At 38.1% G+C, this 22,933-nt stretch overlaps 1 protein-coding gene across 11 annotated transcripts in view; it reads right to left on the bottom strand.

The window, feature by feature from the left end:
- MAGI2 (membrane associated guanylate kinase, WW and PDZ domain containing 2) overlaps positions 1 to 22,933 on the bottom strand; it is a 773,865-nt gene that overhangs the window by 143,749 nt on the left and 607,183 nt on the right. For all 11 annotated transcript variants that reach the window (XM_072858606.1, XM_072858618.1, XM_072858632.1 and 8 more), the window contains 3 exons: positions 17,687 to 17,744; positions 10,498 to 10,619; positions 8,908 to 9,090 (listed from right to left, as the gene is read on the bottom strand). In XM_072858606.1, the coding sequence (XP_072714707.1) occupies positions 8,908 to 9,090; positions 10,498 to 10,619; positions 17,687 to 17,744 (363 nt within the window). The remainder of the gene's footprint in view (positions 1 to 8,907; positions 9,091 to 10,497; positions 10,620 to 17,686; positions 17,745 to 22,933) is intronic.

The following is a 22,933-nucleotide window of genomic DNA, read 5'->3' as shown; positions in this document are numbered from 1 at the left end:
GAAATAAGTGCCATAAACCATGCATACTATGAGTTGTCTCCTGTGTATAAATATAGATTTTATCAAAGCAAAATGAAAGATTGCTGTTCTTTTCAGATTCCTGCTACATTTCTGTGTATTATCTGGACTTGAAAAAAATAAGTCTTTCGAAGAAGAGTCACTATAGGAAAGAAAACAAGTTACATATATTATTTAGTCCTAATATTGGTATATATTTTATTGGCACCAATAATATCTGAACAAAAATATTGTAAGTGCTGGAGATGAAAATGAATGTATAACCACCAGTATATGGCTGAACCATCAGAATTCTTATAATGTTGTTGTTTGCATGGTTAAATGAGAGAAAATTAAGCCGATTAAGTTTAAAAGGGGTTTTGCTGTTTCTTTTAAGTGTTCATAAAACCACAGATGTGGGCTTTGAATTAGGCTAGGGGAAACAACTATCCTTAAAATGATCAGAAAAGGGTTATTGTTCAGTAATGAATCAATCACTGCTTGTTGTAATAGATGATACGGAAAAACAAAGGAGTCTATTAACACACTCCTCTTAAGGCATTGAAGGAGGAATGTGGTTGTTTAAGTAGGGGTCTAATGTCATTTACAACAGCCTTGGGCATTTGAGATGTTCATATGGGACTTGCAGGTACAACACAGGACTTTAAGAGACTGCTGCCTGGAAGAGCAGGAGGAGGCTAGGTGGGAGCTCTGGCACTTTTAATGGCACTGGACACCTATGTTTATGCAACTGAATTGCACCCCAAACGTTGGTAGACTCAGTTCTGTGCTGAAGGCAACCTTTTCCTCCCTATTGACACCGTACTTGGGGATCTATTCCTTAATGTGATGCTTTGAACCACTTCAAATTAAGGTACTAAGCCTAAAGCTTGAGACAAAAGATTCCCAAAATTTCTAAATTATGGCAAACTTTAGGGCTAAAAACCAAGATATGGAGTCAGAGACCATTGAGTCCCATTTGTACTAGTAACGCAGAAACAGAATCATCCCATGAAGCGAGACAGTGTGTGAGGTGATGACAAGATGTTCCTAAGAAATTTTTGGTAATTATTCCTGTGGCTTAAAGAATATACTGTCCATTTTCAGAAGCATTTTGAAATCCAACTTAGATGCTCTGCTATAATTGCTCTTCCAGTTTGTATAAATAATTTTAATTGAAGACTTCAAGGGAATAGCAAAATGACAGGGCTAAAAAGAATCAATAGCTCTCTTTGTACCTCGAGGAATATTTATGCAAAGTGGAATGGTTTTAATAGGAAAGATTTATATGCAGTGCTTAATGAATGCTCAGTAGCTTGACAGATAGGCAACATGGACTCAAGCTCTAACTCCGTATCGGGCAGAACAGATAGTGACATATGGATTTTCTGCACCTCAGGGAGAATACAAGGCTATTGAATATCACACCAGCCAACCAAAGAAATCTGACAAGATGCACACAAAGACCTCAGATGTAGACAGTAACAGCATGTGGTATACCAAATATGGATACAAATTTTTTCGTCTAGGCTCATCTCTGTCCTGGTTATCATTCAAGGAGTACCTAACAATCTAGTGAGTACCAAAAGAATAAAAATACGAAGAAAACACTAAAAGAGGAACCTCATGAAGATTAGAATACAGTAACTTTTTGACAGAAGTGGACACTTTTCCCAGGTCTTTGGTTAATGTAAAAAGCAATTTACAGATATTACTGTGACCACTGTAGCAAGTTCATTTTATAAGAAAGCAATAAAAACAACAACAAAAAAAGGAAAATTAATATTAGAAAAAACAGCACAAGTACTAAAAATTTCTAGCAAACTAAGTGCTATCTTCTGGTTTATCTATTTACATGGAGAGTTCAATGAATTGCCTACTTTAAAATAGGAAAGAAAGGGGGATTGAAAAAGAACAATATCTTTCTGATACCAAGTTCTTCATTGCTATTAATGCAAGTATTATTTTTACTGTCACTATCAAGCATTCAAAACCACAAGTCATATCCCTTCCCCCAGTTAAAGTGACAGTCTCAATACATGATATCAAATAAACAGTAAAATTGGCATTTTTTTCTTTGCTTTCTGTTTGAAACCTCTTAAGTGTAATGTGGTCATACTTCAGAGCTTTCCTCTGCAACTAGAGGAACAGAAACTTTTATCTTGTAAAATTTAAGCTAAGATTCACGTTTAGTCACCTTTTAAAAAAAAATAAAAATTAAGAGTTGCATTTTAAAGAATTCTGCTTACATAGAGATTCAGGATAAAATTGTGAGGACTAGCAACACTGCATCAGTCTACCTTGGGAAGATTCTCAAAAGTCCAGGTTAATTTTACCCATACAACTCTTGAACAGTTTTGGCATTGGTTACATGTCATATGCAAGCTTTTATGGTAGGAAATATAAAGTGGATTGAATGAAGTAGGATGCTGTGTACTGCACAAAGAAAAAAAAAGTGAATCGCAGCCCCTAGATGGCCATTTGTCTCAGCTATGAACTAGCAGGGCATCCACCAGATCCATCCTCATATAGGGTGTAAAGACCATAGCATTCATGTTGCAGTTCCTGTCTCAATACCCTCTCAGTCTCCTCTCCTTGAAAAGCCAAATTAAATTGTGAAATGAAAGAAGACTGGTTTTAGAAACCAGGCTGAGGTTTTACCAAATGGTTACTCCTGGTTTGTCTCACAAAAAGGAAAATGTAACCAATATCACTAGTGAAAGGAACTGTAGGTGTCGTGGCTGAACAGAGAATGCAGTGATTTTGGTTGTACATGATGCAAATATACTGTTTCTGCTGTGTTTTGTACTGTTTCCTCAGCTGCCTGAGCTGGAGGGAGTAGGAACACAAGCAGATAACATAACACAAATCCACACCCACTGGCCTAATGAGGGTGGGAGAAATTCTCACTCTCCATGATGCCTGAAATATTTTTTGTTATTGTTGTTAGTTACTTTCCAAACAGTTAATTTTCCTTCTCTTAACTCCATGGGATTAATGGCAACATCTGAAGAGAGAGAGATCTTCGGTTTTAGCTAGACTGAAATGGGGAGACAAAAGACCGCTGCTGGTTCAGATGAAACATCATAGCTTCCAAACAAAGCAAGGGTGTTAAGGGAGGTTGATAACACAAGCTCTTTTTATGTATGCTGCTCCACTCTCACAGACCCCATGTGGCATAAGCTTGCAGCTGCAAGACTGACACTTGGTGAGGCCTTGGTATATATTAAAAGAATGTTTTAGCCTGGAGATGCATAAGAATAATGAAAAGATACTCCTTCCTGAGCAATCCAACAAGTAGCACAATCTCCCATGTTCCTAATGCAATGCCTTAATTCTGGGAGGCCAGTCTTCCTGGTGCCACTGGATAAGGTGGTAATAGGGTGTCAGGAAGGCGAGCTAACTAAATTTCAGCCAGCTTCTGATATTGTGGAAATTAAGTCCTACATATGTGTGTGACCAGTTCCTCACTGAGCTCTTGGTCAGTGAACTTCTTGAGATGACAACTGTGGTAGTCAGCTACCATGGAGGGGGAATATTGTAAAAGGTAATATTGTCAGATGGATCCTGACCGATTGTACATGAGAGACACTTGAAAAAGAAGATAGGTACAGTGGTGTGTGGTCATGATATGCTGAGTCCTGTAGTGATATTCTGACAGTATTCACATTCACAGATGACTGCCAAAACATTGTGTGGTGGTTTGGTTTTGTTTTTTTTTTTTTTTTTAATTTTAACGTATTTACTTCTTTGGTTTGAAGGCATTCCTTGTGCATACATAGTTCACCTTTTCTGGTGTTGTTGAAACTGGACAGCTTGCATCTCATCTGATCTGACATTAGGTGAGATAATGGTTTGTTCATCTGAACTGACAATGGACAAACAGGGAACAGAACTAAGGATCTATTTGAACTTGTAAAAAGGCATCCTTTTGCAGATGTCCTCAATTCCTTCTGTCTTGAGTACTCTACTTTTTACAGAGGTTGTGAGATATTAGCCTTACTGTGCAAAAATATGCATAAATGATGATTAGATAATTATTCCCTAAGCTTAGTGACATTGTGGGGTCAGACACCTGATAATAGCTTTAGTTTTGTTCTTATTCAAGTGAGTAACAACATTTATGACTTTGTAGATCAACAAGTGTGAACTCTCTCCAATTTGCTTACATTTAGAGTAACTTCAGCTTCTTGAAAAATTCATCATGTATAGAAGATTTTTATGGGTCTTTATGGTAGGCCCACGGACAGCAGCAAGGCCAAGGGTCACTCCTTCCAGTATTTCTAACAGCTGGCTCAGTCCCTTTGGAAATCTCTCAGGTGCAGTAGAAATTCTGAGTGGTAGATGTGGGACTGATCTCTGGAATCTAGATCTTTAGTCTCTAGGCTTCATCCTAATACAGTCATCTAGAAGTGGTAGATGTCTACTCATATGGTAGGCGCAGACATCTGTCTTGTAGCATCTATATTTGTTACCTGAACCTTATCTTACATTTATGAATTTTTATCTCTAAAATAGATTAACTAATATAGTGAAGCTACCATTCCTGAGAGAATAGCGTCTAAAAAAGCCCAACTCTGCATTGTTTACAGGTGATTTAGCATCTTGGAGCTGGCCAAATGTATGCTTGGCTGATGAAATGATAGAGCATGTTTCCCATTTCTTGATTGACACTGTTGAGCTATGACAATTCATCACAGATGTATATACGTTTCTGGAAAGTTCAACCTGCAATGACCATAGCTACTCATCAGTCAGAAGGGTCATCAACAGTCTCAATTAATCACCTGTGCACAATGTATTTGAGCTGTTTCCTGGAAACTTTCACCAAAGGAACGGGAACTTGCTGAAATGCACAGAGTGAGAATCTTTCCCGAGCTTGATTATGTGGGATTGTTTCAGTTTATGTAGTCCATTGAACAACCTTGAGAATTGCAGGAAAGTTTTTGCCTTTGCAGCTTGAGCTTTTATCTGACTCAGCCGCAGGCCTAAATCTTTGTTTGCCTTAGAACAGCAGTCATTCAAAATCACTCACTGTACAAAAATCTTTTCATGTAGATGAAGTCTTTTACCAGTGATGTTCACTCAGCATTTTAATGGGATACAGGGGCCTCTTAAATGCAGACAGTTTTCTATCGACAGTGTGAGGCTTCAGACAAGACAAAGCAATGTAACCTCTCAGGAAAGAATGTAGTATCAGCTCCTAGGCTGACTTGAGGTAGACAGAGATGCTGTGGAGTGTAATGTTCATATCCAGCAGCTTGATTGAGCTCCAAATGCTAAAACATGTCCTAGAAAGGCATTTGCAGTATTATTAACAGCCATTAGCTCACAGATGCTAGATTTACACGAGGGCATAATAACCCTTAGGAATTCTGAAACATCTGGCAAATGGGATCAGGAATGTAATTTTGGCTGGTTTTGACTCATCCACTGAGATGTGGTTCCTCCGAGTCTGCTTGTGAGGTTTGTTGTGGGTCTGGGACAATTATAGCTACCTCTTAGTACCCAGCACTGGGCTCTGAGTGGTGGTGTTAGATCACCAGGACCTCAGATATCTCTCGTTGCATCTCAGTGCACTTGGTTTGCATCACTGCTTTAATTGTTTCATAGCATCACAGCGATGCCAAATCATTGTCAGGCAGCTGCTTCCATGTTCCAAGGGATGAAATCCAAAATTGTTTCATTTTGAAACCGGCAGGTGAAATCACTGTGTTGTGATCATGTTAAAAGGGTGACAATAACATCTTACATAAATTTACCCTTCTTTTTGAATAGAATTTGTATCTGACCCCTAAATTAGATTTTGGGTGGAGAAGTAAACCAAAGTTACAATATTAGTTTTCTATAAGCTTGTTTCTTTAAAAATTAGGATAAAGGACAATATTGGTGTCTTCAGCCTGTGGCCAAGATCAGGTAAGATGAAGGAGATGGTGCCTTTTCTTCCTTTTTTCTCCTTATCTGATGCAGGTCTAAAACACTAGGATTTTGTTTACCACTTGGCCAAAAAAAGTATCAGCCTTGCAAGGGAAAGGCTCCAGAGCTGTATTACAGCTGGGAGCACCAGCACCTGTGGTTATCCCTTACACCCGTCTTGCTTCACAGATCATAGTGCCACTGTCCTCAGGCTTTCTACTATGATGGCCTACCACCACAATATGATATTTTGATCATTTATCAAAGCCTCCTATGACTGTGATCATGGCTGGTGTGCGCATAAATTGCACAACAACACACAGTTCATGTCAAAAGAATAAATAAAATCTATTTTAAAAGCTCTATTCATCATCCAATGATGTCTACCTAACAAACCAAAGGTATATATGTAATTTCAAATAGTTTTAAAACATAAGATTTTAACAGCTTTATGAACAAAACTCTATTGATGGAACCTGGGAGGCTTTTATATCTCCAGTTGTTTAGATTGTACAATGGCTGAATAGGGAGAGAAATCCTACTTCAGGAAGTGTGAAAAGGATTGGATATCAAGAAATACAAGCACATTGCTGAACAGTGCTTTTATAAATATTCTGACCTTAAATAACTTTTTTTCATTTTACCATTATCATATTTAGAAAACACTTCATAGAAACCATGTTAGATGGCACAATCATTAGCCTGAGATTCTCCAATTACTTTACATCAGAACTCTTCTCAAAAATGAAGACATTTGAGGCCAGAATTTATTCTGAGATGTAATTTTGTACCTATCGGGCGCACGTAATTATAGTCATTATATCTTTGAATGAACATTTCTGTCTTGTGTTCTTAATATGGTTGAATTAATTACCTCGGAAAAAAAATCAATGTTATTTCTATGTATTTTAAAGCACATTTTTCTTATATATTTGTACCATAATCCATGACTACAATAATCACCATCAATAGTATTATGACACCCATATTCAATTTCAACATAAAAATTTAAGTAAGTTGCAAGGATACTCTCTTTTCCAGAGGAAAAAAACTCCATATGAAGAAGTTCACCAATAACGAGCCCACACTTCAGAGGAGTTAGCAAGTAACTATATTTGACTGCTGGATCTGAGCATGCTAAACCATGACAAACAAGGAAAATGTCTCATGCAATGTATTAGGTAATGTGAAAATATTAGGAAAAATTAAGTTCATGTTACTAAAATCTCCTGAACTTCAGGAAGTCTGTTGTATCCTTTGTTCATTTAATCAACTAATTTAATTTTGCCTTTGGGAGCCAAATTGCATTAAGTTAAAATGGCAACAAGAATTGAGAATTAAAAAGCTGTTAGACTAAATTTTTTATAAAACCAATGCCAACAATCTATATTCTACTTCTTTCTTACATTTTACTTCTTTGTAAAAATTATCTGTTTATCTATTTGGCATTAGAAACATCATGCCAGCTGTAATATAAGACTTGAGGCAAATTGAGGTATTTTAAAAATAATGCTTTTCACAACCTTCACACTTCCTACTTGCAAAGTCCTGGAGAGTCCTACAGAATAAACTAGAGTTCAGGGTGATTTATTCTGATATATGACAGTCCTGATAATTTCTTTGCTACAACAAAAGAGGGATTAAAGAAAATTTCCAGAAGAATTACTTGGGACTATTCCACCCACATTATTGGTGCCTGCGTGTGTTTATGTGTCTGCCTCCTGTACTGTAACACACTAAAAGGATCCTGCTCTGCTGTTGCGGTCCGTCCACAGCGATCTGTCACAGGCTAGGAAATTCTCTTATCTTCACAGTGACTCTGGCCACCATGAACTTGGTTTTCTGCAGGGACAACATAAATCCCAAACTAGCATTTCTTCTATAAAGTCTTGGTGAGAAATGGAAGGAAAAACTATGCACATGTCCCAGTACCAATGTGCAGCCTGAGTAGTTTCTGAGGAACAAGGACTGCTGGGGAGAGGCAGTGCACAGTGACAGGGCTGCGCAAACGCAGGACTACAGTCATTGGTAATGTGTTGCACCGGTGGAAATCCCAACTGATCTAAAGAACAAAAATCTTCACCATGAGAGTGGTTAAGTATTTGGACAGGAGCCCACAGAGGCTGTGGGACTTCTGTCCTATAAAATTTTCTAAAGTTCCATGGATGAAGCCCTGAGCAACCTGATCCAACCACAAAGTTAGCCCTGCTTTCAGCAGGAGGTTGGTGACTGGAGGTCCCTGCCAACTGAAATTATTCTATTATTTTCAGATTGTCTTCTCCTACAGGAGATGATAGCTGGTTTGGAAACTGAGTTCACCTTCCTGCAAACATGTTTCATCCATATATAGACCTGATGTGACCCTCCAAACCTTTAAGACAGTGGTTTGCAATCTTTATTAATCTGTGGACGTGAAAATATTTCCAGTGGTGGTCCAGATCTTAAGAGCAGCTTTAAATCTCTTCAGAGGAAGTTTCTTTTATTTAGTTAGTTTTCACAGATTCTTTATTAGTAGGCCACAGATGCCTACGTGTCCATATGCCACACTGAAAACTCTTGTTTTGATGGTTCTAATGAGAACAATGTTGAATCAGACTCGACTTTGATTATTTTGCAAAACCATCCTTTCTAGAGAAATAAATTTGCACTTAGTAGTCTGTGCGCTCTCTGCCTGTCTCTTTTTCTTTCCATGCACAGACTCCCCTTGAGTAAACAGCCTATAAACCAAAGAACATCACATCCCATTTTTATGTAGGAGAACGCAGAGATCTTTTCTCCCTTAAAATATTGTGAAATGGGAAAAAATAAGCTACTTGGCGTTATTAGAAAGAAAAATTACGAGAAAGTTTTATCTGAGAAGTTTATCTTATAGAGCAGACATATTACACATTAACACAGAAAGTAATATGGAAAAATGTATGCATTCATGGAAAGAGTGAGACTCAGAAATCTATGTCTCATTCTGCTTCTCACATAAAAGAACATCTTAATTACCTGTTTCCATTTTCCCATCTTGTGCTGCAGGCCCATCAGGAATTACACTCTTCACCTGGAGAAACTCATCCGGCTCATCCCCACCAATGATGGTAAATCCAAAACCCATGTTGCTTTTCTTAAGAGTTGTGCTGAGGAAAGTCCCCTTCAGCTGTGATGCATCACGAGTGAAGAGTGGTTTTTCTACATCAGTCAACACAAACAAGAAAGACAAAAGTTCTGATCTAGTCACAACACAGTGGGAACTGCAGATAACATTATTGGCTGACAGCAGGTGACAGTGTATGAAAATCAAGGAAATAAAGAGTGCAGGCATTCCAGGAAAAAAAATATTTGTGAGTTCTTATATTAATACAAAGCTTAAAACATATTTCTTATCTATGGCAGATCAGCCATAAGTGGGGAGTTATAAATGTTCTTTCATGTTAGAAATACATTTAGAAGAGGATATTGTGTAGCTAAAATAATTACAACAATAAAAATGATCTGTGAGGTAATTTTAAAACCTCTTTCCTAACCTATAAATTCAGCTTTGTCTGCATAGTAATACATTCTCCATAACTTCCCTCTGCTAAATGTTAGGTGAGCTTTTCTTTCCAAACATGTGGGGTTTTGGCATCCAACAAGTGACACACGTAACTGCTGTGCAACCTCCGTGTCCCCTCTCCGCATGCCTCGGTGTGCAGTGTGGGCGGCGGGGGGCTCCCCGTGCCTCTCTCCTGTGCTGCGCTTGGTGAGGAAGAGTGGGAGGAAGGTGCAAAGGTTGTGACTTCAACTGCTCTCGCTATGCCCGCAGCAGTGGGGCTGGGCTGGCCGGCAGCAGAGGACATACCGTGCAGCCTGCGCGTCCCGTCGGGGTCGCGCCGGCACTGGGACAGGTCATTCACGCTGCAGGACCTCTTGGGAGCGGGGCGCGGGTGGGCAACTTTGGGTCTAGGTAAGGTTGATGAGGAGCTTTCTACTGTTACAAAGGAGAACAAGCCTCATTCTCTGGCTATAACCTTACGTTAAAGTTTATTCGTCTCTACCAATGCCGTTTGCTGCTTATACAGCTCATTTTAAGCACATTAATTTTTACATTACCAAGAGGCTGTATTCTTGTAAACTCCTATAACACAGTGCTTGAGGCTTTTAACTTAATTGATGCTTGCTAGATGAGCTAGCTTAGAAACATACCAAACATCAATTAACGGTAATTTAGAGAAAGTACAATTAATTATTTCAGTATTGCCAACCTCGGGTGCTCAAGAGAGAGCCATACATTCCCAAGAATAGAATTTATGATTTTATTTAGAAAATTACTTTGGGGCTCTTATTGTGCTTTCTGTTTCTCAGCCTTTAGGAAACACTAGGGTCAACTTTTCTGTCCTTTCTCTGTGCCTCTGAAGGTTAGAGTATTTTAGGTGTCTCATGAGTCCCACAACTCTGAGAGGTCGGACATTCTGGGGAGAAAATTGCTAGGAGATAGGTGATAACATTGTGAGAATTGGCAACACTACTCTTTTAATCAGACTATGACAAAATCATTGTCACATAAACAGGAGAGCAGGATCTTTCATCTTAACTAAGATAGCTGACACGGTACTGTACCTCGGAAACCTTGGGCCTGCATAGGCTTTGTTCCAAGTTCTGCGTTGGGCATGTTATGCTGCTGTAGCTTCCTTTTTGCTTCTAGGACAGGGTTTTCAAATTGTGTTCTTCTATTTATGTGGCTGGAAAAAATTTGGTTTTGATTAAAAACTGAGTTCAGTTGGGGAAAATGGTCATTTTCACAGTAGGATGCTGTATGTGACTTAGGTGCGTGCGGTTAAAGAGTGAAACCGTTATGAAACCCCAATGGGCCTGAGCATGTCCCTTGTACTCCACACAATTTTGTTGGGGATGAGAAAGGCACAATCTAGTGCATTGCATAACGAACAGCACTGAGAAGTGTCCTATCAGTTCAATATGCTGAACTCTGCTACAGACAAATGGTTTTGATCTATGGGACTACATATTACATAGCAGTCTTGCTGAAGCATGCTACAATGACAGTTTTTCATGCCTTTACTACAAGCATTGTTCTGTGCATGATTCAAAAGATCTGAACTAGTTTTGTGCATTATTATCGATTAAGTGTAAGTGAAATTACTTAATCACTTACAGAAAAGGTAAAGCCTAGAATACAGAGTGCTTTTATGATTGAAGCTTAGAAATAAATCTAACATAGGAAATAAACTGAAGATGATTTCTTTTTAATTCTATAGTATATATCTGCTCAGCCATACAGAAAAATTGGATGTTGCAGAAACTAAGAAAAATGATAGATCAGAACTACATAGATAAATATACGAAAGATAAGAAAAGTTAACGTACGCATTTTTTTCTTGATGTTTTACATTTCCTACAACAGGTCAGTAAGTACATCTCTGTCATTACATCACTAATTTTCTGTATTGTGTTTAGAACTACTATCTTAACTACATACTCTCATCATATCCTTGATTTTAATTCTTTAATTCAAAGCATGCATTTTATCAATCAATGAGTTATCCTACAGTCTTGTCCTGTGATATGTTTCACATGTTTTCCGAAGAAGGCAAAACAATTTAGTAGGCTGCATTGAACAACTCCTCAAGATAGGATCCTAATAGGATCACAACTGAGAAAAGGGGCTTGTGCTGCAAATGTTGTTCTGGGGAAATAAATACATATGTACAAAAGGGCAGGTTTTCAAACATGTCACTCCTTATTTGTTCTCACACAGCTACTATCTATTGAGTTCTGAAAATCCAATCCCAATCATGGGCTTTAAGCACTTGGAGAGGTGACCTGGGAACTTTTGAAACTCTGAGATCCTAAAAAGGGTTGAATACCTTCAATTTATACTGAAATGACCTTTTATGCCACATTAAGCACTTTTCAGGTCCCTTGGGATTCAGATCGTACCACTGCTTCAAAGAAAGTAAGTGGAATTGCCATTAAGAAGTGAGGTAGAGGAAAGGCAGCAAGTCCTATGGGAGTGCAATATACTTGGAAAATCAGGATTTAGTGGCCAGAGCTAATGCAATGAAAAGATTCCCAGTCATGTAAAAGAATATCTGATTTAATGAGAGGAAGTAAATGTGATAAATCCTGGAGTTAATACTTTGTTAACATGGCTATAACTCATTCAAGTGGCTGCTAACTTACTCTTGTACTCTAAAATTTTGATTAATAATTTTCTTGTAAATTTTAATCTATGCTGCAGACAGAGGAAGTCTCTTTTGTTTCTTTCCTTCTTCAGACAGGCTGTTTAAGATTGTAGCCTTTCCTTTCCTAGACTTTTGCTTTCTAGTTAGACCATGCTGTAATTGTCAGGGTCTTCAGCACCTTAGTCTACTGCAAACCTAGAAACGTATGATGGAAGGGAGACAAACTTCACCAGTTAAAAATGGAGAAAGACAAGACTTACATGCATTAAATAGGGTAATTATGAACTACTAACATAACTACTAACATAACTACTACCACCTATCATGCGATGTATTTCAGTACCGTAAAGGAAATACTACTTTTGCCATTACACAAGGCAGTGATGAAACATCACGTGAAATACTACATAAAGTTCTGATCACCCATGACCAAATAAAATGAACCCATAGAAAAGGTTTTACAGGAAGACCAGTGAAAGAGAGAGCCTTCTATGATAGAAGACCAAAGGAGTTTTAGCTTTTTATACAAGCAGAATTAATTCTGATATATAATTGCATTCTATGAATACATTTGGAAGTAAATACTAGAATGTATTAAAGATGTCAGGATTTCAGACTTGAAATCTGTAGGCTTCTTACAAGCAGAAGTGTGAAATTATGAAACAGCTTCCAATAGCAAATATGGGGTAAAATATCTAGCTTGTTGTACATTAGCATTTGACAAGGTTAAAAACAGGGTTGCTATACAGTGAGTTAATTGCTTCAACATAGGGATCATGTCTTATTTTAGAGGCTTTAAAGTATCCTGCCCTGGTCTTCAGCTGCCCTTCCAGAAGAGCATGGGTTTCCCATAGCTTTTTTGCCATATTACACAGATGTAACGGATATCCAAGATCACACACTACAGATATGCATTTAAGACCTTGAACTATGCTTAGTGTCATGCTGTAATTGCAGGGCACATCTCTGTGCCACAGGAGACCTCTTGCAACCTAAGTTACAACTTATATGTGGTTCTGTGATTTAAAACGATGGGATTTTAGCTAATATAGAATGTGTCCATGGCTCAAGGAACATCAGTTCCTGTGGTACTGACATCACAGCTAGAATCTGTTATCCACGGCCTCTCTACAGCTTCTAGGTAGAGTTTAAGTTGTGGTTTAGTCCATTTACACAGAAATGTCTTCAGTAATGGCTATCTTGAAAATGACATTTTTGTCCTAGGAAATCAGACAGGAAGACTAACAGAGGTACTTGAAGCACCTCAAGTTGTTGCTGCAACCTTAATAATTCTTAGCTCAATTTTTTTCCTGTATTTTGATTGTTTTATGGTAGTGTGCAGTCTCAAAAGCAGAATAGGAGAATTCCAACAAATTCAAACAACTGCATTAAATATTGTGTCCAAGAGGAGTCAAAGAAAAGAGAATTATAATGATAATCAGTCATTTTTATCAGTCAGTAACACTGGATTTATGCTCCTAGATTGATGAGACATGAAACACCTCCCTTTCATGCAATTTTAAGTGCTGTACAGCTTCATGGTTAAATCAGAAAAATTGCTGCTGCTGAGTTTACCTGAGAAAGAAGTTATTAAGCTAAGTAGTTCCCTTGAAAGGACGTTCTAGCCTTTCATCTAGCTACTTCAACTGCATACAAAATATATATTACTAACCTAGGCCTTTAATAAGACAAGCCAAATGCGAGTTTTAGAGATAGTTACAAATAAGCGCTTTTGTGGTTAAAATATATTTTGGATGCGATCCAAAAATGTATTGCTCATTGCTCATAGTGTCTAATTCAGTGAGCATTTCTATCTTCCTATATTTTACACAATGCATATTAAATATAAAAGCCTAATCCAAAGACAAGAATCCCACTAATTTATCCTAGTGCCATTGTGGCTGTACAGAAGAGTCATGCTGCCTTTTGTTTGTTTTCTAGTCCTAGGAACCCTGAATTTCCCTCTGCAGAGAAGAAGGGGTAGTCGGTGCTGCTGTCCTCTGTTAGCTCGCCGTGTGCTAACTGGGGACAACCCCTCAGAGGCAGGATTTGATTTTGGGCTGTGTTTAGCTGTGAAGTTGAAATAGTGTGAAGTTGAAATCTCTTGTGTTATGAGTAGGTACTGGCACCACCAGCCAGCCTAGAAGACACAGACACCATTCTGCCATCTCATCAGTGAATGTGGCCAGGCTAAGCTGTTTTTCTGATGGAGCTTCATGTTAGATGTGCTTAAGAAAACTGAAACACATTCTTAGGAGATTTATGGGCAGTAATGCCTGGTATGCAGATTTTAGTTGATGGCCAAGATACTGAGCCCTGCCCAAATGGTAGCACATCTAAGCATGTGCATCAGCAGAAGGAGTTTAACCTATCTCCTTTTCTTAGCTACTTTAACGTATAGGGTTTTTTCGTAGTTTGTGAATATAACTTTTGAAATTGTTGCCTATAACCCACCGAAGTAATTCTGAGGATCAGGATGCCTAAAAGATGGACATTCTGATGCATAACTTGTTAGTGCCTCACTCCTCTTTACATTCATATTTTTCAGTTACTAATACTTTATAATGACAAAAAGACTTGAAATAAGTTTTTCTATTTGAGTAGTAACAGAGTGTTGTCAGAAATTGTAAGTCAAGGAGGTATATTTTTCCAGAATAAATACTGCTGTGGCTAATTTAGCTGTTCTGTTAAAGAGATCACATCTGGAAATTGAGCTCTGTGTTGTAGTTAATCATCCTTAAAGGGGGAAATAATCTTTTGGCAATTAGAATGCTGAAAGACCCAGCACACTCTAATAACCACATTCTCTCCATAGCCCTGCACAGCTAAGTGCTGCTAGTTCTTAGTTTATAAATTAAGAGAAAATTGCATGAAAGTTAGCCTAAGTATAGCAAACACTTCTCATTTATGTCAAATGTCTACACCTTACAAATGAAGCCTGGACCTGCATAACAAGGCAAATGAAAATTTTAATAATGTCTCATACCTACATTCATGCATGATTAAGAGAGGAAGTTATACTAGGGACCTTATTTTTTAACAGAAATTGCAAATATGTTGTGATTACTCTTTATTAACTTTGCTAGCAAAATCTTTGAGGTTTTTCTTTGTTTCTTTTTTAGTTTTTCCTCTGGTCTCAGGCTATTGGAACTGAGCATGGCTGGCCCTTGTAAGGTGAACCCGAGTCTGCCTCATTGCTCATCCTTACAAACTTCCCATGGGGTATAAATATTTCAGCGGGGCAGAGTACAAGCCCTTCATTCACTGACAATTTTAAAGACCTGCATGTAAAGTTGGACTGGACTTGAATGTGTGAAAGTTCATAACCTAACGTTTCCTGATTTACCCACTAATATGCCATAATTAAGAGAGTTTATTGTAATCTGATTTTATCTAGTTAAAAATGAACTCATTTGTTGAATGGCAATAAAAAAGGTGTGACTGCCACTTTTTAGGATGAAAAATGGAAAGCAATCTTTGTTTCAGACTTATTGAGCTCAGACAGCAAATTAAAGTACAGCTACATTTTACTGACTATAAAACTCCTTATGAACTTAGCGTGGCTGCAGTTTTAATGCCATCCTGTGAACATCTATTCCACTTGTAAAAACCTCTGAGCCTGCAGTAGGTTTGATATATCTTTCCACAAATCTTATCTTTGGTAGGATTAATAAATTTGGCACTAACAGCCTTAAAGTATGTAATCACATAACATCTGGGCCTGGTGCCTTGCGTCTGTTTACCTGTGGATGGACATGAAATGGAGATAAATATTGGTTCTTTTTCTGACTCTGCAATGAAGTGTGAGCCTCTCCGGTGCCAGAATGCCTTGGGCTGTGCTAACAACAAAGGGGGGTCTCAGTAAGAGAATAATGCACAGAAATTGCACAACACCTGTTACTCACCAAAATACACGAAAAAACCACTGGGGCAGAAGACTTTTACTTGCACCCAGCAGCTGCATAATTGCACGTGCAGAAATCTTCAGGGGGGGTTAAGTACAAAGAGATACGTGAATGCCAACCCCTAGTTACCTGGGGACAGCATAAAAGAACTCAGGCATAGAAAGAGAGGGTAATTTAATGGCATTACGCAGGGACTTCAAAAATTTACTCATCTTTTTGCTTGGATCTGGTCTGACTAAGCTGATTTGGGCTGAGCAGCAAAGCAGATGGGGCTGCTGGCTCTTTCACCTGAGGGCAGGGAACAAGCCAGGGACAAAGAAGCAGAGCAGGTGCTACTGCGTTTGGAGAATGGGACAGAAGGAGTCAGCAGGGCAGTGGCCAAACCCTGTTTTCACTTGTTTGTTTGCTTTGTAGGAGGGCGAGGGAAGGTGCATGGGCATCCACAAGCTGCTGCTGCTATCACAGTAAAGAAAAAGGAATCTTAATCTTCTAACCCTGCAGAAATCAGATCTTTTTCGGAGCTCTCTGTCCAGCTCTACCCTGTGCATGTTAATAGTAGTATATCCTGAGGTCTGGAAAAACTGCAGCCCCAGTATCTGTCCAGAGCGATCCTGCAGTCAATGTGTTGGTATGGATTCAAGAGACCAAGGGAATAATGTGACACACAAACTAAAATTTTCTATTTTGTATGAAATAACTAGAATAAATGAACTGCTTTAGTGGCAGGATTTGATATTGAGATTTTAGGTCAGGGGCCATCTTCTCTAAAGGTCTCTCGTGTTTAATAAAAGGAATTCATGGGTAGATCTTTCTCAACCTTTCAAGTGCTGTCTGCACAGTGACAGGGAGTGGCTTTCTGTCTCCTCTGCTATATACTTTGTGTAGAGAGCAGAGTGAGAACTGACCACTCCGAACAGGGATCACAATTTTGAATCTAGATTCACTTTGCATAGGTCTTATTCACTGTGTTAAGCTAAAAAGCAGAGAAAACCATCTCTCTGATTTACTTATTTTATGTAGGAACTGGCCAGAACTGGTTCTGCCTAGTACTTCAAACAAAAGCTTTCTGTTGCCCTTTGCACAGAGGACTAAGAATCTTTTTTTCTTGTTTCATGACTAAAATAAACTCTGAAAAAAATGTAAGCAAGGATTGTGCTGTGAAAATAGAAATTTCTATTCTCTTATTTTCAGCTGCACTTTTAAGTACAAAATAAAATGTAACTTCTCCAAAATTTCATATGCAGCATATAAATAACCTGCCTGCTGGTACAAACAGTGTAAACATCTGATTTGCAGCAAGGAAGGACTAACCAGAGAAGGATCTTAACTGAGCTAAAATGATTATGCTTTGCTCTATTCATTGATTAACAAGATCTCTACCTCACTGGATATCCAAATCTTATGTAGAAAATAAAACATTTCTTTAATGAGTATGATCTTTGTACAAGTATAAGCTGGAATGATACAATGAAATCAGACCCTGGAGAAAGAGAATGACTGAATGCCTGAGTCACTGATTTGAGACACGTTGAATATATTTGGACACATTAGCTGTATTGATGACTGAGAATTCCTGGTATACCCTCAGTTTAACATGTCAAGTAATTGTACCCATGCCTTGCCAGGCTAAGCACTGCGGAGGATACTACTATTAGGTTATGACATATTAACAGCAACTTAATATTGAACTTGGGAACTTACTCAACATAATAAGTGCCATAAATGGGATCATCAATTTTCTCCCAGCCATATGGAAGCTCTGAAAAACAAAGAGTTATCTCTTTCAGTAAAGGCAGTACAGAATGCTAAGATTTCTAATAATGAAATTGTGGATCTTTGCTGGGTGTTGAGGGAAATAACTTGATAGTGAAATTAGATACAGTGACCAAAGCAAATGCCAGATCTTGAACACACACCCTGGCAGCCACAAGTAGTAGTAACTTGAAAATTGGCATGTAAACACAGATCTCAGCCTTCAGAACAACACATTTTAGTTGAACTACTTTATTGTTCCAACAGCTGTGCCAGCCAATAACTGTAGCACATCTTGTATGACATCACCGCCGGAGGAAGTGAGGGCATTCTGTTTTCCCAAATAGGTACACACAAAAAAAGTACTTTCCTTTTTGGGCCTTTTTCTTTGCTAGCAATCTGGAAAAGTTGGTCTAGAAGGAATGTAAAAAGTTTGCTTCCTGCAATGTAAGTACAGTAAGTATACCTAAATGTTCCTGAGAAGTTTGTACTATTTGTCTCACTGTGATGGCAGTTCCACAACCACCAAAGACATCCTGTTCCAAAGCTTAGTTATATATCAGGGACATCGGAGTACATAGTAGTACATGGAAGTACAAACCAAAAAAAGATATTATAGCATTTTCTGGCCATAAAACTAATTACATTTTGCAGAAATGGAGATTCCTAAAACATTCCGATATTAACAATTAAAATGTTAAGTACATTAATTTAATGATCTCAAAAATCAATCTGTTCATGTACAAGCAAACTGTCACATATATATTCATGTACATCCATACATATTTTATTATCACTCACACTGAATGCTTAAAAAATTATTATACTGCCAACAGAACTTCATCTTGTGTTTAAAAGGCACCAGACGGATGTGACAAGTATCTCAGTTGACACGAACAGAGTAAAAGCCTCAGTGCCAGATGTGATTACTTTGATGGAGGAGACTCACAAAAGGATAGGCATTCCCATCACACACAGGTATCAATTTCTGTGCAGTTAAAGACTATGGCACAATATACGGGGAGTGGTACTGAGATTCTATAAGGAAATTTGATTCTGGAATTCCTTATCTCAGATTTTTTTCCTTTTTAAACTCAGTTGCACTTTTAAAGTAACTTTTCGGAGACAATGAGTACTGAACTAGACAGAGCAGAACTGATTATACCGAACACAGTCATTAAACTGGCCATAAAGAATTACTCCTGGATGATTTGAGCTTCTTTTTTTTTTCAGTGACAATGTGAATAGACAATTACTGATGTGCTCTAAAAGGCAAATAGGAAAGTAAAGCCTGACTGGCAATAGGGAGATTAAAGAGTTAAAAAGCAATTTTAAGAAACGGCTTCATCTCTGCTTGTTACTTCTCATTTAAATGCCTCTGTAATAGCTGATCCTTTCTTGAGTGAACCTGCTTAGATGGCTGTGGTCTTCAGGTCACATTACCCTCAGAGGATGTTCCTGCTCAGCCTATTCCAATACTGCAATGAAGGATACAACCTTCTGCCAGAGACTGGCAGATGAGGAACTCCACATTACTTTTTTTGTAACAAAAAGCTCAAGGGCTTCCTTAATGTTGATACTCAATTTTTCCTATTATTATAACAATATTGTTAGCTTTGAAATCTTCACAGGTCCACACTCTGGACTGCTTTTGTCAAGGCTGTTTTGTTATTGTCACTTCATAGAAATAAATGCAAAATAAGGTATTTAAGCAGGTCACAGAATCACAGAACTGTTGAGGTTGGGAGATACCTCTGGAGATTGTCTAGCCCAACCTCTCTGCTCAAAGCAGGGTCACCTAGACCAGGTTGCTCAGTACCATCTCCAGTCAGCTTTTGAATATATCCAAGGATGGAGACTCCACAGCCTCTCTGAACAACTTCTTCAAGTGTTTCATCACCCACAGAGTGAAGAAGTTTTTTTCTTATGTTTAAGCAGAATTTCCTGTATTTCAGTTTGTACCCTTTACCTCGTGTCCTGTCACTGGGCACCACTGAAAAGAGCCTGGTTCTGTCTTCCTTGCACCCTCCCTTCAGGTATTTATTTAGATTGATAAGGTCCCCCTGAGCCTTCTCTTCTCCAGGCCAAACAGTCCCAGCTCTCTCAGCCTTTCCTTATAGGAGAGATGTTCTAGTCCCTTAATCATCTTAGTGGCCCTTCACTGGACTCTCTCCTGTATATCCATGTCTCTCTTGCTCTGGGGAGCCCAGAACTGGACCCAGAACTCCATCTGTGTCTCAGCACTGCTGAGTAGAGGGGAAGGATCATCTCCCTTGATCTGCTGGCAATGCTCTGCCAACTGCAGCCCAGGAGGCTGTTGGCCTGCTTTGTTGCAAGGGCATGTCGCTGGCTCATCGTCAAGTTACCAAGCATTAGAAAGCCCTGGTGTTGCTCTTTCCAGACCTGCCCAGAACTTCAGTAAAATCTGTAGGAGACTGACCCTACAATGATTCCCACAAAGGCCTGTATATTCTGAGACAAGACTGTGGGACGTAATACATAAATATTCAAAAAGAAAGCAGCTGATGCACAAATCCTGCACTGTCCCTACAGTAAATTTCATTCCCAATGCATGCATGATAAATAAGGCTCCTCTTAATAATTTGCTATGAAAAAATGATACCTTTACATAACTCTATGACATAGAATAAAAATAAAGTGTTAGTTTAAATGCAGTAGGTACATTTTATTTTCATGTAACCTTGCAAGATTTCTTTACCTAATTAACTTCATGTTGCTTTCATATCTGGCCATCTACAATTACACTCCCTTAGAAAAAAGTGAGGCAAGTACCGGTAAAATCTGTACATACTTAAAAATACACATAAACATGCACACATACACACAAATGTGTGCATAGGTCCCTTTCCCAAAGTGTATTAGTAGGTGGAGTTTTTTCCAACTACAAAATTAAAAAAAGAAAGTAGATGTTTTGCCCAAAATTTAAAAGTAGGTATCTTTCTGTAAATATACACACTTTAAAGTGTATAGATGCAGACGACATATTTTATTTTACACATTTATGAAAATCTGAAATAATTTGAAGAGTTACTATTAACCTATTGGCCTGTTTTTTCCTAAAGTAATGATGCATAACTGTATTTATGAACTAGCACAACTACTGAGAGGGCAAATGGCAAATCCCATTTTCTAGTGTAAAAGTCTGTAAAAATTTAATGAATTGGACATATTATAGAGAAACCACTTTTAAATGCATGGATTGAACCACTGATTATCTAACATCATAAAATAGTCATGGGTTCAGAAGAAAGGAAATAAAAAATTACCTTCATGTACCATAATAGATATAAACTCCATGTAAGTCTATACTCTAATTTAGTTTTTCCAGTTGAGATGCAGCCTGTAAGCTATGTTTAATTAAAATTCTGTGTTGACCAGTAAAATGGAATTGCTAGAGCACAAACCCCGAGCCGCCTGTTCCCCTGCAAAGTATAGCAGATAAGGTTAGTGGAGTGTAGTTTACTACAGACCTTCTGTTAGAATAATCTTCTGCTACATTTGCTTTCAGGAGCACCGTGATTATTTTTCATTACATTAAATAGTGGCATCTATTCCATTTTTCACTATTGAAATGAAAGATTACAGGACAGAAATATTTTAGTTCTTCGTAAAATAGGAAGCTAAGCATTTGCCAAATTAGAGGTGAGAACATTACAGTTCCTCTTTTTCATTTCACTGTGCCCAATGGTGATCATTAGGGATGAGGGTGAACAGTAAACATTTATAAAAGAAAATGGTTATAAAACACTCGTAAAGGACATTACTATTGGCCACCATGATTCAAACTGGGAAGGGAGCTATAAATTATAGCATTCTCTGATATTCATTTGGTAGCACTAGCATGCTAGTTCATGTATAATTTCTGCAACCAATGGTTTCATGGTTACTATGCTACATATTAAGTCTTCATTTTCATGAGCTCAACACTTCTATCATTCATGTCTTTCAATTCTATTGATTCCAGGAGGATTTCTCTGTATAGAAGGAAAAAAAATTCCATCCTTTATTTTCAGTCTTCAATATCTGACATTGCATTCCCACAGATCTCCTCCTATCATCCAATGGAGGGTCTGTTCAGGAACATTTGTAAAATCACCATTTAAAAATCAGTTATTGTGCAGCATTTGGCAATGCTGATACCACCAGTGGATGGAAAGGTGCTGGATAATCTGTATAGTACATATATATGCTCCAGTTTTCACATTTCATGCTTTATTCCTTACCAGAGAAGCAGCATATAGCTAACACTGCAGCAGTCATCCAAAATAAAAAAGATCAAAAAGGCACAGCTGATACTCAGACACTTTGCTCAATATGCATCTGGGTAAGCTTTTAAATGCAGAAGGAGCCACATTTCTAAAAGTTAAATGCCCAATGGTAACAAAGGCCCTTGTATTTTCAAAGAAAGAAAGAAAGAAGGAAAGAAAGAAGGAAAAAAAAAGAGGACAGACTAATGTAAAGTCAAGCAGGTCACTTTAATAATCAATGGTAGTGCCTTCTCATCACAGCCTGCTTATGCTAATGGTCCAGATGCTCTTATTTTGCCTTCTGAAAGCTGTTGTGTTTCAGAATGATTTTTGATGGTGCCAGTTAACCTTCTCTGGGGATGGAGGAAGGAGTACATTTTGGATCTCAATGTGCCAAGATGAAAAAGCATATTACCAAACCCAAAGATTAATTTTTCTGAAGTTTATGGAGTATCAACTGTGTTAAAGAGAGTCATTAAAACCTCTCAAGGTTTCAGAACAACAGCCAGCATTGTGTCACTACCTTACTGACAGGCTGGAAAGAAAGACAAGAACATATTTCTTGAATTGGCTGCAATCAAAATATTTGTATAGTACAAAAGAGTATACTATGAGAGAGAAAAAGAACATATAACGCCTGCTGTTATTGAAAATGCTGTCAATAAGGATGTGGAAGCTGTGGAAGTCAGCATGAGTTTGGTTCATGTGCCTTGTTAACACCCAGGCACAGGTCAGGGATCCTTTTCTAACCTATGTATGAGACTTTTCAGAAATCATGTCGTATCTTTCCACTCAACAGCCTGTGTTTGTTTTATCTCTTGCTTTCTCTCTTCTCTTTTCTTTCTCCCTGTTTCAAATTCAGTTTTGCCTTTTCAAGTCAGTTACCTAATACAGAGGGCATCAAATGAGCTGGGTTAAAAGTTACAAA

This window comes from Ciconia boyciana, chromosome 1 (assembly GCF_034638445.1).
Source record: "Ciconia boyciana chromosome 1, ASM3463844v1, whole genome shotgun sequence".
NCBI classification, from domain to species: Eukaryota; Metazoa; Chordata; class Aves; order Ciconiiformes; family Ciconiidae; genus Ciconia; species Ciconia boyciana.
Note: the sequence above shows the minus strand (reverse complement) of the source record. Positions and strands in the feature narration are given on the sequence as shown.